The sequence below is a fragment of the Haliaeetus albicilla genome, chromosome 16 (assembly GCF_947461875.1).
Source record: "Haliaeetus albicilla chromosome 16, bHalAlb1.1, whole genome shotgun sequence".
In the NCBI taxonomy this organism is placed as follows: Eukaryota; Metazoa; Chordata; class Aves; order Accipitriformes; family Accipitridae; genus Haliaeetus; species Haliaeetus albicilla.
In genome coordinates, this window is record NC_091498.1 from 29,003,204 (window position 1) to 29,019,610 (window position 16,407).

Here is a 16,407-nt window from a genome sequence, read left to right on the forward strand (position 1 = left end):
AGTCAATGATCTATAGGCTCCCAAGAGTTTTCAAAGTAGCCTCAGTGAACAGACCCCTAAAATCCTGACGTGGATTTGGCAGCTAATTTCCTTACGCTCCCATGGAAGCCCCAGGGTTCAGACTCTCAGCTTCAGACTCCTGGTGTTTAACCCCCCAGGCTGTAAGGGCTTGGCCCCTTCACGCACAGCTAAGTCCATGATACTGAACAAAGTTGCTGAAGTCCCTTTAGAAAATGAGACTTAGCTTCTAAATCTTTAAAGCACAGAAAATAAAACCTTGTAAAAAGTGAACTTTAAGTGCTTCGTACTTTATTGTCCACATCTCTAACATGTCTGCAGCATCATCCTTTTCCAAGGTAGGCATGGCAAATGCAGATACAATGATCAGACACACTAAACATTATACATATTAACTAGTCATCTTAATGCCTAAAACCAGTAAAAATTTAAATATTAGAGTGAGAAGCGTAATCCTCCATTCCCTAAAAGACAAACCAGTTGTATCTATCAAATCATGAACTGCAGAGTGAAATTCTATTTGGTTTGCAACTGTTGAGTTCCGGAGGTTCCTACAAATAGGTTTGTTTGGGTTTTTTTTTAATAATTATTTTGGTAAATTACTTTTGGCAATGTAATTATTTATGACTAAATCCTCATTTCAGGAGCTGTTATTTTATGATTCACATTCAAGCAATGCAGTAGCAACTATAAAACTTTAATCTTTATTTCTGATCTATTAGACGGCAGTTAGGAATGCCCTCTAGGTGTAATCTGAGGGGCTGCATTGTTGTCCACCTACTCACAAGTGGACATAAGGGGACAAAATGCCAGGCTTTTGTCAGAGGTTATTTTCAGCTTGGCGATAGCAATGGCATTGCTCAGATCCCTGAAACTCTCTCTCATGCCCCTCCCCTCCCAGCTTATAGGGCTGACAGCGGTGGCCACTGCATTTAAAAGAGCGCAGGAATCCCTCGCGTTCGAACCCTTCGAGGCCCAACAAGACAGGGAGAAACATTCAGCGACTCCGGTAAGTACAGCATATCGGGTTTTGCCAAGACTCTGATATAAGGGTTTGGGTTTTTTTGTTTTTGTTTTCCCTAACAGGTGGTAGAAACAGCTTGTTGCTTGACAAAGAAATAGATGTAGGTATAGTACAGAAATGCAAGTCCTATGGAGCTGAGAGCAGTACTTTAGGTTTGGAGTAGCCAGCTGGTAAGAGAAATTCTTCTGGGCTTCTCAGCCTGTTCAGTAGCTACTAGTGTTACAAGAACGGGGCTGTGGGCATCCTCGTTAATGAGATACACATTTTGACTACAGGATAGACTGGATAAGAGAAGTTTCAGAAACTTTAAAAAATTTTGTTGGAAAGCTACAGAATTATGTTTTCCACAAATAATTTGTCTTTGTACATGTACTTTTTAAAGCATACAAATTTACATGCTTTCAAAATTTTGCAGAGAAAAGTATTCTAGAAGTAAAAAAAACCAAAACAACAACCAAACAAACAAAAACCCCAAACCCTGAAAATATTTAATGTCAGTGACCAATTGGGTTTGCATCAAATGAGAAGAAAACTTCCATGCAGACTCAACAGAAAACGGCTAGGTAAGAATGCAGGATCAAAGAATACACACATCCATCATGCAAGCATTAGAAGACAGCACGGTTGGTCAAGTCTTTAGAAAAGCACCAACAGTTATAAAAAAAAAAAAATTTACTTTTAAAAGTTTTCTACCTAAAGATAAAATTATTTCAAAGAATAAAGCCTTGTATGTAGATAAAATAATTCTGTGTCTGATCTCAATCATCATGGCACCGTTTCACAGTCCTTAACAGTTTTGCTTGGCACTTAAAAGACTTAGTGCACGGATAAGGATTTAGAGAAGGATCTTGTGGGAGGAGAAGTGAAAGTTGATAGCCCAGGATTAGGGCTGGAAAAAGGAACAGGTCATTTGTACAGCAGGATGCAGTTTTGCACAGCCACGTGAATCAAACTGAACTCTGAGTGTGTATGTGCAAGTAAGGGGGGGTGGAGTTCGTTGTTTTTTTTTAAGTCAGAGCCGAGTACCTTGTTCTAGCGTCAGGGTATCGTATTTTTTGGAGGTGCAATCTTAAATTTCTGCAAAAGCGTACATCAAGAAGTTTTAAAAGAAACGTGGCGTTACTATGCTAGAAAATAACAGGTAATTTGGAAGGACAGAGATGAAAGCAAAGGACTCAGACACGGGAGTTTGGGTTTTTCTATCAGCTTTGCACATCACGTGCTTCATAGCAAGTCACTTAAAATCTTTTGTTTCAAAAGGGCTTGTGTAACTCAGAGTGACCAGTGTCAATGAAAAAAAAAAAAATCACTATTTACTTTCCTGTGTCAGTGTGGAAATTGCCATCCCTTGATCTGTGTGTTTGTTTACTGCAGAAATAAAGGAAAAATGCTAGTCATATAATGAGATTGTGGTGGAGGGTAAATGTATGATGTTAATAAACTTAAAATTTACCTATATCCATAGTCCACTGAATGCATCAGAATATAAGAAATACGGTTATAAATACCTAACAATACTGCATCTTCATTAAATGACTTCAATCTTCAAACGCAAACATTTTCTCTGTTGTGAATCTATTCTGCTGAGAGAGAACGCTTTCTGCAATGGATTGGATTTTGACAAAAACACGTTCAGGCTTTTTGAGATGCAGTGGCAGGAATTGCACTTTACGCTGCAGACACATCAAGATAAAACCTAACAGTGAGCGTTAGTTGCAGAGAAAGAGAAAAACCACAGCAGCATTTTATTGCTACTTTTATAAAGGAAGCTATATATCCTTATCCCCAAGGTGCTGGTGAGGCGGGTAACAGTAAGGACAGTCGAATGAGTCACTGGTCGTCACAGGACAGGTCAGCAGCAGAGCTCTGATTAGATACCAGAATGAAGTCCCGCCTGCGTTGGCATTTCCCACAGACTTCAGCTGGGAAAAGAATTTCAAACGTAGCCTTGATATTGGCATTTCAGCGTAGACAGTGATTTAATTTTAATTATTACTGTTTATTTATTAGGTAAGGAATCAGTATTCTTATACTTTCAACTGATTCTAGACCAAACAGCTAGCTGGGTCTAAAATAGAGAGCGATGCAAGGCACGTCCTATCTGTCAGTCCCCATTCAGCATTCCTACCACCATTCCTACCGGTGGTCATGAAGACCGACATTTCCCATTCCGTTTATCCCCTTCAAAGCCATCCTGTAGCACATGTGGCACCCTGAAATAATCCTCCCAGCCACACAAAACGCAGCTTCTGCAGTCCATTCAGATATGACCCTGAGCTCTAGACTGTCAAATGCATAAGCATATAGGAGGGAAAACCTCCTGTTTAGCAAGGAAACACCAGATTTACTTTCAACATAGTTTTCACCTGCGCCACACCGTCTAGCACGAGCGCTGCCTTTTATTCCTCTACACAACTTCATCGGGCCAGTAATGCATCCACTTCCCATTTAGATCAATGGATCTAAATATATTTTTGGATTATATACTTATCGATAGCACTCTGACTCGAGTGGCACACGCTCTGCGATAGCTATGTGACATCCAGATTTGTACGGTATGACTAACAGCACAACAGAAGACGGCTCACATTTTTTCATGCCTGGGCAGAGCACAGAAACACTTCAAAGGCTTCCTTGCTCCGAGGCTAGCCTATGTGGTAGTGTTACAAGCTCTAAATAACGAGAAGCACGTATCCTTGGCTGCACATCTAGCATGTATAAATTCTACTCCATATAGTAGCTGCATTTTGAAGTGGAACGATACAAGCTGCTGAATACTATTAGAGCAAGTCCAAGAACACTCCTCCAGCTTAACAGTACTGTGAGTGCCTGCCAACGTGTCGCAACACTAACGCTCCAAAGTTTCTCCGTCACATGTTTCATACATGTAGAATGGGTCCACTCTATCTCCCAGTAGATGACCAAAATGTAAGAAGCACCGTGTGGTTAGCAGTCACTGCAAGTTAACCAGATTAAGACAACAAAGTTCAGGCAATTCAAGGGGATTTGGAAGCTGAAATCTAATGAAATTAAGTGAAATTAAGAATTTGGGTATATTTTTTCTTATGACAAACAGAAGACCGAGTTCTATTTGCATGTTGTAAGGATAGAGCTTTATCCACTGTTATAATTTAGATAAGAAGAAAATGATGAATGCCATATACTCTATAGAATTTACTTGCTCGTGGTAATACTGCTGCACAGGCAGCGTCCACAGGGATGGCCGCTGCCGTTCAGTGTTGGGAGAGAGGAATAAAGCGAGGACACGAAGAGCACGGACTTGCCTTGGTACCTCACCCAGCCGTTAAGGCAGCCAGCGCAGACATCACGGCATACGCTGCCATTCTTACACTGGTATCCTTATGGGAAAGTTTTACTGTGACTTCTTTCTCCTACAGCTTCCCATCAGGTGATGCCAAAAAAACATGGAAAAAGTGTATGCATGCCCAGTCATGTCACTATAATTAGCCTCAGGAGCAATGGTCCTTTTAAGAGCTCTAACCACAGCCTCTAACAGCACAAGGTTTACTATCACGCATTATCAGACTTTTTCAGAGATTATTTTTTTTCCTTCAGCTAATGATGTAATTGGAGCTACTTTCCAACAAGTATCCCGTTGCCACAGATTGAGATGCTTGGTGTGCTTTTGAGGGGAACTAAAACAGCAGAAGCAGTTTTATAGAGACTGGAGGTACAAACCGCTCTTCTCCCAGGCAGTTATCGGTGCTGCTCCAGCTGGGAAGGGATTCGACCGGAAACTTGATTTGAAAGGGAGTATTGTGAACACAGAAATCTCATTTTAATTTTCAAGAAAGTGTCACAAAACTGATTTTTATCTCCCATCGCTCTTCCTTCCCTTAAAATGTTTGAAGCATTACTTGAGCTATTTTTATAAGAGAAAAAAATGGCACTGATACATAAGTACTTCAAAAATAGGAGAAAATACAGAATGGCAGAATGAGACAACAAGATTTTACCTACATGAAAGATTTCTCTCTGATCCATTATCTCCCATTTAAAAGCAATGGAAAAAAGATTTTAACAGCGCTGTTCACTAAAGCCTTCACTGAGTAAGAAGGGACCAAATTCATAGTCTGTTCCTTGTGTGCAGTTATTTTTCTTATTTCAGCTGCATCAGATTTTTGCTTCCTACTTGTCACATTACAGATAAGCAGAGTTAGAGGCAAGGTTAGAGTTTTCCTTTTTGCATCATTACCGTTCTCTGTCAGAGCAGTTCGGCTCGTGAACAGCCTCCCAAGAGAACCGACAGGGTCTGAAAGAGATGAACGATGCTGTTGCTGTATGACGGCAAAGGACTAGGCTGATTGAGCTGGGGAGGTTGTTCAGCTGAGCATAAATCAGCGTCACAAAGAGAAGGAGAGATTGGATCTTGCATGAGTATGACAGGTATGCTGTCTACTGCAAGTAAGAGTCACAAGAGTGAATATGTAATTATACAGGTTAAGGACATACTAATAAGCGCAGTACTAAAGCGGAGATGTTTGGATATGCTGGTATCTGCATTGTTGTCAAACACTGATTGTTAAAACGTGCCCACGTTGCTATGTCTTCAGTGTTGTTGCTTCAGCATGTGCACACACTCCTATGCTACCTTCCTTTTGCTGGACAGACGTGTCTTTTATACCACTGCATGATGTTTAGCGTTAGTTGCCAGAAATAATTCCCTCCAGTTTCAGTTTCAGCTTGCAGAGGTGGCATGTAGAAATTGTTCATCTCACTCTGAAATTCAGAAGATACAGTACAAAAGTTGCTGAGATGACAATAAACACGGGACACTAGTGTCCAATGTACACACACGGTAAAATGTTAGTCTAAACTGCAAGCATTGAAAATACCAACTATGTTACATCGCTGCTGTGATGAATTCCCCTCTCTCTCTCACTTGACCTCAGAATAAAATTCTCAGGTAGCAGGCCTGATTCAACCAAGCAAAGGATTTTGAATGCTAAGAGTATCTTATGGCAAATTTAATCAAACACAAATAGCACAAGCAGGCTTCGAAAGAACTATAATAAGAAGGTGACTGATTTTCCAAGAAGGAGATGGAAGGCCTGTGCCAGGAGTTTGGAACAACCCGATAATACGATGTGCAGGTGACAAGATGACGTCCCAGTCTTTCCAGAAACGATGACTCAAACAAAAAAACAGAAGGGCAAACCGTAGGTTGGGGTTGTTTCAGATGCGTGATAGCGCAATCACCAGGAAGGGCACTTACTGAGCCTGCCATCAGGAGACCTACGCTGGGCTCCTGGCTCCGACACCGCTCTCCTGTGTGACCTTGGGCAAGTCACTTCAACAGTAACTGGAAGAGCAAGGACTGGAACAGTAACCACAACTCTTTTTTTTCTCCGATGTTTAGATTTTAGAAACAATTGACAATGAAAAACATGCTTTAAGCACCTTAGGAACCTACCTATTATTACTTTGTAACGGCTGTGCAGCACAGTGATCTTGCAGCTGTCTTAGGAGGAATTCAGAAAAGCAACAAACAACTTGTTTCTATTAAAGTGTCCTCTGAAACAACATTGTACATCTGTTAAACTTCAAGGTGGAATTTTCCAGGTGTAAATTGTATAGAATATCATCATACTGACACAGAAAATTGCCTTTATACATGTCACCAAGGAAGCTCATGTGGCACTGGATGAACTAGCACTTGCTTTGGAGATGTATAAATAGTACTATATGCTGTCTCTTAACAGAGAGTCTAGGTAGAGTATTGTTCTGTAGAAAATTTAATGCCAAGTACTGTCCACACTTTTGCTTAAAGTCCAGTAAAGCTTCAAAGTGTTTGTTAGCCTCCATTAAAAATTGCCTCGCAAAACCAGATGAACACACATAAAGCAAAAACAGAGGGGAAAAGGCTACACTTGGGATACAGGCGAGGGCAGGATTGAAAGAAAATGACTATTTGTTGGAAAATAAATCCTAGAACCACTTCTCCAGGAGAGGTTTGAGTGATCCTGGCACCTTTTCATTGAAACACCTCACAATCACTTCACATATTTACCATCGCAATATGGCAAGCTAAGGAATATCCTTGTTCACAAAAGAGGGTCACACAGGACAGAGGATTTAAACTGTCTCTGCCCCCCCAAAGCACCAGGCTAGTACCCTCACCCATGGATAGGATGCATTCCTGCTACCGCACGGGTATGTAGTATATTGTGGATATGCAATAGCAGTTGATTGGAGAGGGAGGAAAAACAAAAATTAAAAAAAAAAAAAATATCAAGCTGTCCTGTTTAAAATAATTCACTTTTGCTGTTGCATTCATTTATGTAATTTGATTTTCCAGGTCACCCTTCACATATAAGGATGCCGAACTGGGGAGGTGGAGCCAAATGTGGTGCCTGTGAAAAAACAGTGTACCACGCTGAGGAAATCCAGTGCAATGGAAGGAGTTTTCACAAGACATGCTTCCTCTGCAGTAAGCTGGGCTACACTGTTTTAACTTCACAGTATTCCCATAGCTCTGTATAAATCTTCCATTAAAGCTAGTAAATTTACTTTTGTATTACTTTGCATGCAATAAAGAAGCTTTGTAGTTTCCCCAATTCAACATGTTTGCTCACGAGACACCTACAGCAGACTTTTAAACACCACTCTAAGCAACATGCAGGACGGTAGAAGCAACCAGCATCAGACTGAATTTCACACAGGGAAAGTTTTGTAAAGCTTATGCACCTTACTTCTGGGAAAGCTCGAAGTAGAGGGCAGTCACATCTTAATCATCCTACCTAAAGTACGGCACAGCGAGATGGATTCTGGTCCAGCGCTCACTAGAAACCTAAAGATGAAACCTGTTTCCCATGCTTTTAGTAACGGAAGGATGGAAAATTACTGTAACGGTTTTCAAAGCAGAAGCCAGCTTTCTGAAATGCCATTGTGCTACTCCACAGCAGCTCTTAATAATCAAGCCCAATTTTCTAGTCCTTTACCCTGAGCAATCTGCTTCTCAGGCTCCCGGCTTTTCTTTTTCCAAACATGCACTGGATGATTTTTGTTAGGGACACTAGAGTGCTGCAGAATCATAGTATCTAGGTCCATCTCCAAGAAACTCTACCTTCTGTTTCACAACGTAGCATATTATGGGTTTGTTTCAAGCTAAAACATCTAAAAGAACTAAACAAACAGCACTCATTAGACAGAAATATGTCTTATTAGGATATTACAGGAGATGATTACTTTTATGGTGAATCCTAACATTACTTCGTTTCACACAGGAAAGCTAAAAGACATTACCCCAGTGTCATCAAAATCTCCCACCAACACCCTACAAGTGCCTCAGTCTCCTCCTTCCCCATATTTCATATAATCCCATTTCACTTACTCTTTTACTCCACGCACTGCGTAATGTTTGGCAGATAGCTTCCAGGAATTTTGCTTTCTCTGCCGTTGAGCTAGCACTTGAAAAATTAAGAGAGAAGGTATCGATTCAGCTCTGTTTGCCCTTTGTGGAGGAGAGTAAACAATTCGATAAGAACTAAAAGATAGCTAAATAGTTTATTTTGCAGAAAATACTTGAGATTTAGTACCTTTGCTGTATGAATTCCAGCATGACAGCTTAGCACCCACTGAATCCAGTTTTTCACCCTGCTGTCCTGGATAGATAGAAAATTCGTATTTGGAGGCATAAGACTGATATTACATGCTTAGATAACACAGTAGAGCGCTATGCAGAATCAGTCCAAAGGATACACTTGAGTCATCTCTGCCTTTCTCCGAGTGCCCTGCAAGTGATGCCTAAAAGACTAAGAAAGAATTCCCTCAAAAAGTTTTCAGTTAATTGACAACCTTCAGCCAATTCTTACAGAATGGCAAACACCTCAGTTTTGTGAAAACTAGAGACTTCTTATTGCTTTCATGAGCTGCCTATAACAATTAATACTCGCCATCAGAGAAACCACAGGGAGAGGGACACAAATGTGGTAATTATGAGAAAAGCTTTAACTGACGCTTGTGCTTTATCAAATGCTTGAAAATGATAGGGCAGAAAACGACAAATGAGTAGACTCTCCAGTATCTAACAAAAATGAACAGCTGTCCTAATAGGGCATAGTTAATAATATTGCCTTCCCACCTAATACTGGAACAAGTTTAAGCTTCATTCTTAGCATAACAGATTGTATTTTTTAGTGATTCACGGTAAACAACACGCATCCATTAGCTCTGCCAGCTGTTTGTTTGGTTTGTGGTGGGTTTTTGTTGGTTTGTTTGGGATTTTGGGGGGTTTCTTTTGTTTATTTTATTTTATTTCTTTGCCCCTTATAGTCGTAAGTCTGAACTAAATTATTAATAGGTTAGATACTAAAAAAAGCATTTCAAGCAGAAGCATGTTTAAGGTCAAAAACTAAAGATGCATCTAAGCCCAGCTGGCATATGAAAGGTATGTTAATTGGCTTTCCTTTTCCCATGATTCACACACGCTAATCAGCAGCTCTGGACGACTCAGTATCATGTTCATGGGCTTTTCAATGAACCAATTATAGGATTTCATTTCTCAACAGAAGAAAAAGAATCCTCCCCAACCTAATCTCGGTTATGGAAACAGTTAACCTACTTAGCTGAGCTTTTATATATTTTTATATTAAATATATTTAAAATATATTTTATATTTTACATTATATTTGAGCAGACACACAAAACACACCAGTATTTTTTGATCAAAAAGTTCAATTTGGGCAAAATTATAAACAATTGAAACCAACCTGTCACCACAGTAAGGATGAGACAAGCTAAACTATAAATCACACTCTCTCTGCTCCAATTTTTCCCTACAAACATTACCAGAGAGAAACTTCTTTCCAGCAAACCGTCCTTCCCGTGCAGAGTGCCGTTCACCTACCTTGTTTCCCCGTCAGCTTTTACTTAAACCGCAGCTGTGACGGACATTTGGCAGGATCTCACGCCACCAACCTGAAACTTCTTAGTGCCGGCTCGTGAACAGTATCTGTTAGCAGATGACAGGTCTCAAAGTTATTTCAACAATAGCACTTGAAGGGCTTTTGCTCCATCTGTTGTGGTGAATTGATACTCTATCCCCAAGGTGCCAGAAATAGAAACACTTTATCTACTGCTAGAGTTTCCATCATCGCTTAACTCCCTTAGCAAACATAATTACCGTCTCAAAGCAGAAGAGACTGTAGCACGACGAGATCAGGTTCACACATTTACAGAAGCCCCTCATTTTATTTCTATTAACTGTAAAGGTCCTTGCAAATTATTTTCCCCTTTACACAGGACAGTGACAGATTTAAAGCTGCAGTGGTTCCAGTATCAGCTTTAAGTTCCCTGATGTGGATGAATTTTAGTCTCACAGCAGGACAGTTAAAATAAACATGGGAGAAAAAGGACTAGTTGAACACTCCACTAGCTCTTCTAGAGCTTGCACTTACAACTACTTTCAATACTTCTGTATTTCACAGGTTTCTGTTGTTTACATGAGCTAAACAACTTTATTTTCCAAGTTGTCAGCAGCCCATGCATGACTGCAATGCCCTCTCTGGGGCATTCAAGGGAAGTTGTAGAGAAAGTTTTTCCCTACCTTCCCCCTGTCCCCGCCCCCATCAACCACTGTTGATACAGTGAACAATTTGTAAGAAGTGTTTAAATAAATTTTGGGTTTTAAGCATACTACAACCCCCTGATTTTTTTCTATAAGCACTCCAAACTGAAAGCTCCATCCTCCCTCAATGGGGTGGGGACTATGTCACACTAAGTTCCCAAAGCAGTGCAGCGTACAGAGTCACCAAGCAGATGAGGAGGGTAGCTGCTTTCCCCCCCCCCCCCCCCCCCCCTTCATTATTGCTCAGTTTCCACGCATAAGCAGCAAGGAGATGCACTGCATAGCTAACAGAATTCAGCCTCTAAACGCTGACCATTTTTCAGATGAGCAAAGAACTGGGGAGAGAGTAACCCAGCTTCCACAGCCACTCGATGAGAATAACCACACGTGAGACTGGCCTCAGCAATGCTCATTAGCTCTAGGTGTGACTTCTGCTTCTCAAAACACAGATACTTGCTTACGGAGATCCCCAAATAAGCAGCTGTTAGCACTCAGTTGCTTTTGGTCCTTCCAAGTTGAGGCTTGGGTTAAATTAGTGCTGTAAAGGATCTAACTTGTATTCCATTATGAACGTTTGGCATTCCTCTGGCACCTTCCGTCCAAAAGTCTCCCAGACCTTTCCTAGTGAGCTAAGCCGAGCAGCATTTCTCTGTAACAAATGTGACTAGGAAAAGGTCTCTGGTTTTGAAGAGCTGTAGTCACACGCTTGCCACACTGGCAGAAGTCTAACAAAGCTGAGACTACCAGTTATTCGGGATCATTGGTTTGCCTTGCACCACAGCTCAAACAAATAAATAAAAGAAACCATGTCCTGCTTGACTGCCTATGGTATCTACGTTTTATCTTCTTTTAGAAACATGCCACGTTAAAACAGTGTGGGCTGAGATGAGAAAGCCACCACAGACTCAGAGTGACTATTTTGAAAGGTGCAGATGCACAGTAGAGTCAACACCCCTGCAACCTCCTTTTTTTTTTTTTTTTTTTTGATATTTCGGAGTTTAGGATGATGATCTCCACTCCAACTTAGGCTTCGCAGATCTAGACAAATTGTCTCGACAAGCCCATGTTTTTTGTAGGGTTAGAGTATAACTTCAGAGTGGCAAAAGAAGAGCACGTTGTGTGCATGCACAACCACTTGAGCAACAGCCCAGTGAAGTTATACTGATTACAACCTAACACCACCCTTTTCCTGTATTTTTAGATAAACAAAAATAAACACTAATCATACTTATTCTGAGCCACATAAATTCAAATTTGAACACACAAATGTTTATATGTGCCTCTCTTTTTCTGTTTTCAGTGGCTTGCAGGAAAGCTCTGGACAGTACCACAGTAGCAGCTCACGAATCTGAAATCTACTGCAAAACTTGTTACGGGAGAAAATATGGCCCCAAAGGTATTGGCTTTGGACAAGGGGCAGGATGTCTCAGCACTGATACTGGCGACCACCTAGGCTTGAATCTGCAACAGTGAGTTAAACTCTACTGACAGCACCTTTTTCTGGTACTTCTTGTCACACAGCAGGGTATTTTAGACATTTTGTTCTGTTTCCATAACAACATGTAGCCTAAGTAGTAGAGCAGACATTCCTACAACCTTTCCTTCAGTGGACACAGTAATTTACCAGTTTTTAATGGCATTCAGTCTCTTTAAGCCTTTTTTATAAATCATCTCTTCCTTCAATGGGCAATTATTCTGCAGAAGCAGCCTTTATATGCCACCACAGACATAAACATTCACTGCAATTGTAATTTGCCACTAGTAGCACAGTGGTTAATGCCACAGAACGCGAGAATATTTTTTTTTTCCCTGTGAGAGGCTAAAATACAGTTAGGTTTTACTGTAAGAGAAATAATCACACTACCACATACTGTTAACTCTCCTCTCAGTGGGGGAAATAACATTTCTAAATCCTCCCTGTGGCTCGAATAACACTTGCAAACACACTGAGAACATGTTTGAACAAAGAAATTCTAATGGGATACCATCTTCCAAAAGCACATAATTATCTCTGACAGTACATTTTTACAGTATTTTTCTACGATTCTCAAAGCTGCACATTTCCAAATCAACAATGCTTTCTTCTGGTATAACTAGAAGGAAACCAATTAACCAATATACTGTGCAGGAAAGAAAAGCTTAAATAATGTATTTAACTGTAGCTCCTTGTAAGATACGAATCCATTATGGGCAGAGTTCTGCATCAAGAACTGTCACATGCTGTAGATTTAATGACCTGTTGCCATCCAACAATCAGATAATTCAGAAGTCATTCTGTGAAAGGCTTTAAGCTAGCACAAAGACATAAAGCAAAAAGTCCAGAAATCCAAAGCAAAGCTACTTTTCTGATGTGCTTTTGACCCTAGGCCAGCTAAGAACACCAGTTCCCTGTCCAAACATTACAGTGACTAATAAATCATCTGGATGCAAAAACTAATCTTTATCTTCCACAGAGTACCAGCAGATAGCCAGTTACAAAGAACAAAGGGATCTTTTGCTTGTATTTTCCCTCTTGCCTCTCAATAAACCAAATTTTTTTTACTTTCACTTTTCATTAAATATAATCTTTTCTGCATGTGGCTGCTGTCAGCTCCATGCACTCAGCCCCAAATAGGTACAATATCAGCTTTTTAATCATGCAACACAGAATTCAATAGAATGCTTTCATTTCCCCTCCCCCCCCCCCTTTTGCATGTCTAAGCCCAATAATTCAGTACTTTTTATCCTTTACCAAAAAATCATGAAATCTTATTTCTAGAATGAAGATAACATTTAACTTCTGTTTTAGGGGGTCACCAAAGTCTTCTCACCCTTCTACACCAACTAATCCTTCGAAGTTTGCCAAAAAGATGGTAGATGTGGATAAATGTCCTCGTTGTGGCAAATCAGTGTATGCTGCAGAGAAGATCATGGGAGGAGGAAAAGTAAGTAGTTACTACAGCACTAGAAACAAAACACACTTTTATAATGGTGATAAACTATAGCTAACAGGTCCTTGATCTTTTAAATTTTTACTCATAGTCTCAATGAAGAAAACATCAGGATGAATTATCAAATTGCTGGAGAGTCTGATGTACTTTCAGGTTTAAAACCACGTGCTCTTCATAAGCTGCCTTCAACTTTTTGCATCTTGTCGATGTCTGAAGAGCAACGCCCGGCTACTGTACAGGCTGGCTCTTTTAACCACTGTTATTCTGTTACCATCTCTGGGGATATTTATAATTTAAACATTTATTTGTAGTGGCAGTTGCAGATACGTTGAAGAGATCCTGTGACTAGAAAAACAAAAGCCTGTCTCACATGGCATGCTAGCTCTCTGCTCTAGGAACTCTCACTAAAATATTATCTCTGTGCATCAAAGAAGTGGCCAAAACAAGTATCTATAGATCCCTGCTTTTTACTAGACCTCCATTAATAACAAAGTCACTAGGTAAGATCTTGATATGGGATAAAGTAATTGAAAAAAGACTAACCTAGAATGACTAAAAATGGAAGCTGTAAGACCACCAAAAGAATGTTAACCTTTTCACACCACAAAAACCAATAGTTCTCTGTTTCTTCTATCTGCTGCCTGTGCACTTTCTGTAATACACAATGCACTGTCTTAACTTCCTCAGCCTTGGCATAAGACGTGCTTCCGCTGTGCTATTTGTGGAAAGAGTCTAGAATCTACAAATGTTACAGACAAAGATGGAGAGCTCTACTGTAAAGGTAAGAACTGTAATGAGATGAACTGGGTTATTGAGTCAATTTATAATTAGTCTTTTTAGACCTAGTATTGCCATCATGATTTACCTTGTTGCATGCTTAACAACTTCAAGAAATTTCATTTGATCTTCTTTTAACAACTTTCTGAAGGCAAAGGAAAGAACTATGGTAACATTGCAGTTGCATCTGCTACTATTAACATTTAAATTTTAAAGTTCTAATTTTTCTACAAATATATCTTCTCAGATCTGTCCTCAGACCTTCTAACAGGAACACTGGCCATATCTGCTGGGCAGACTCTTGTACCTGCACGATCTCACTCATTGGAAAAAAAAAAAAAAAAAATCCCAAAAGATACAGATCTTCAAAGGTCATCTGTTTAAGGTCACAGTCTTAATTTGAATTCTTGCCAGTAGAAGTTAAAAGATACTTCCACTATATTGGCAGCACAAAAGATAACGCATTAATGCTAATTATACATCCAGATGTTGTTCTCGGATCAAGAAAGTTCACAGACTTCACTTGACTCTTAGAAATAGCTTAAGGGGAAAAATATGCAAAGTTTTTATATCCTAGGCTAAACTTTATAGAGAATCCTGAAGAAGAATACTTAAGTTCTGTGACTTTGGGTACAGTCTGACAACTGCAAGTGATGAAATTAGCATATTTGGAAAAATATGCTGGCCATTGCTGCTTCCTTCAGAGCTGTGATAACTACCTACGCGCACACTTAGTAATACAGAGTTAAAATGGAATGGTTTAAACTACCATCAATAGTTTCTGGACCATGTTCTAGTTGTTTTAACCTCCTTTGAAAATCTCCAACTTATTACTCCATCTCTATTATTCATACAGACCAAGTTTTACTGAGTATCTTCAGACAGGAAAGTAGCTTTAATGAAAATGTTAGTTAGATCTTAAATACATACAGTTTCTTAATCTTTTTTTTAGAAAATCAGACGTGACTTCTGTTTTATTCAAACATGTGATTCTAGTTTCACTATTAGAACTTGTCGACACTTCTGCGAAAGACACTATTTCAAATTTCCTTCCTTTTATTAACCTAAAATTTGATAGTAGTACTAAAACCAAGTGTCATTTACTTCTACATGAAAACATTCAGAATACCATTTACCTCCCTCCTTCTTTTGCAGTTTGCTATGCAAAAAATTTCGGTCCCAAAGGAATTGGGTTTGGTGGCCTCACTCAAGTGGAAAAGAAGGAGTGTGAATGAGAAGAAATGGATGCAATAGACTCAAAGTGCTAGAGTGATAGTTGTCAAGTAAAACATTAAACATCACATATTGCTAAGAACCTAGGGCATTTGTTTAATATTTTCCACCTTGCAGGAAAAACTTGTGAGCTTATATCTTAAGAAATTCTTAGAATAGCTTAAAAAGGTACAGCGATAAAACAAGATTCATGTTTGTTTTACAGTAAATAAAGACAAAAAACCTCAAGGAACGTTATTCATGAAACATTATTGCTTCTTAAACTAGTATTTACCACATTTTAGACTGGAATTTTAAAGACTGAGCATATGGTCCCATTAAGATAGAAATACCTTATGGAGCACAAGGGTCAGAGTGTTCTGATTTAGGCTGCATTTTCCTTCATTCAGAATGTTATGCCATCTGTATTTCTATCAATCTCCTAGTGGCATTTTGAACATGTTGACGTTTTGTGTTACGGCAACGTAGATGTTATTCACTTTGAGACAATTAAAAAGGATTTGAAATTCTTTCTCTCAAAGGTAGATAGTTCTGAAGAAAAATAACATTTTCTTAGAATACAGTGTTGTAAGTTTTGTTATCGTATGTTTTCAAGCTACAATAAAGTACTGATATTGCTTCACATTATTTTTACTTGAATCTGCTTGTGCCTTTATGTTCTACAACATCGCAGATTAATGCATTTCACAAGATGAATGAAATCTCCCATTTCTTAACAATAAGAACTGCGTTTCGTTACACTACTTCACTCTTATGTCATCAGTTCTAGATGATATTTAACTTTAATTTTCTGATCTTGATCTGTTTCCCTGCTGGTTTTCATTATTACCTACTTT

At 39.4% G+C, this 16,407-nt stretch overlaps 1 protein-coding gene and 2 long non-coding RNA genes across 4 annotated transcripts; 1 reads left to right on the forward strand and 2 right to left on the reverse strand.

Annotated features, from left to right (window-relative positions):
• The first annotated feature begins 903 nt into the window (after window positions 1–903).
• CSRP3 (cysteine and glycine rich protein 3) lies at window positions 904–16,198 on the forward strand. Of its 2 annotated transcripts, XM_069804098.1 has the most exons (6): window positions 904–1,027; window positions 7,362–7,493; window positions 11,932–12,100; window positions 13,420–13,555; window positions 14,249–14,342; window positions 15,494–16,198. In XM_069804098.1, the coding sequence occupies exons 2-6, from the start codon at window positions 7,382–7,384 to the stop codon at window positions 15,571–15,573; spliced, it is 591 nt and encodes a 196-aa protein (XP_069660199.1). In that variant the 5' UTR covers window positions 904–1,027; window positions 7,362–7,381; the 3' UTR covers window positions 15,574–16,198. The 2 variants fall into 2 exon arrangements, with proteins under 2 accessions (XP_069660199.1, XP_069660198.1); XM_069804097.1 differs by lacking the exon at window positions 904–1,027 and having other exon boundaries at window positions 15,291–15,589.
• LOC138689334 (uncharacterized) lies at window positions 5,689–6,396 on the reverse strand. Its single transcript, XR_011328211.1, has 2 exons — window positions 6,279–6,396; window positions 5,689–5,782 (listed from the first exon to the last, which is right to left on the reverse strand). It is a non-coding gene; the product is annotated as an uncharacterized lncRNA (long non-coding RNA).
• LOC138689333 (uncharacterized) lies at window positions 8,406–10,437 on the reverse strand. The gene is made up of 3 exons (XR_011328210.1): window positions 9,912–10,437; window positions 8,602–8,667; window positions 8,406–8,516 (listed from the first exon to the last, which is right to left on the reverse strand). It is a non-coding gene; the product is annotated as an uncharacterized lncRNA (long non-coding RNA).
• Window positions 16,199–16,407: the final 209 nt, after the last annotated feature.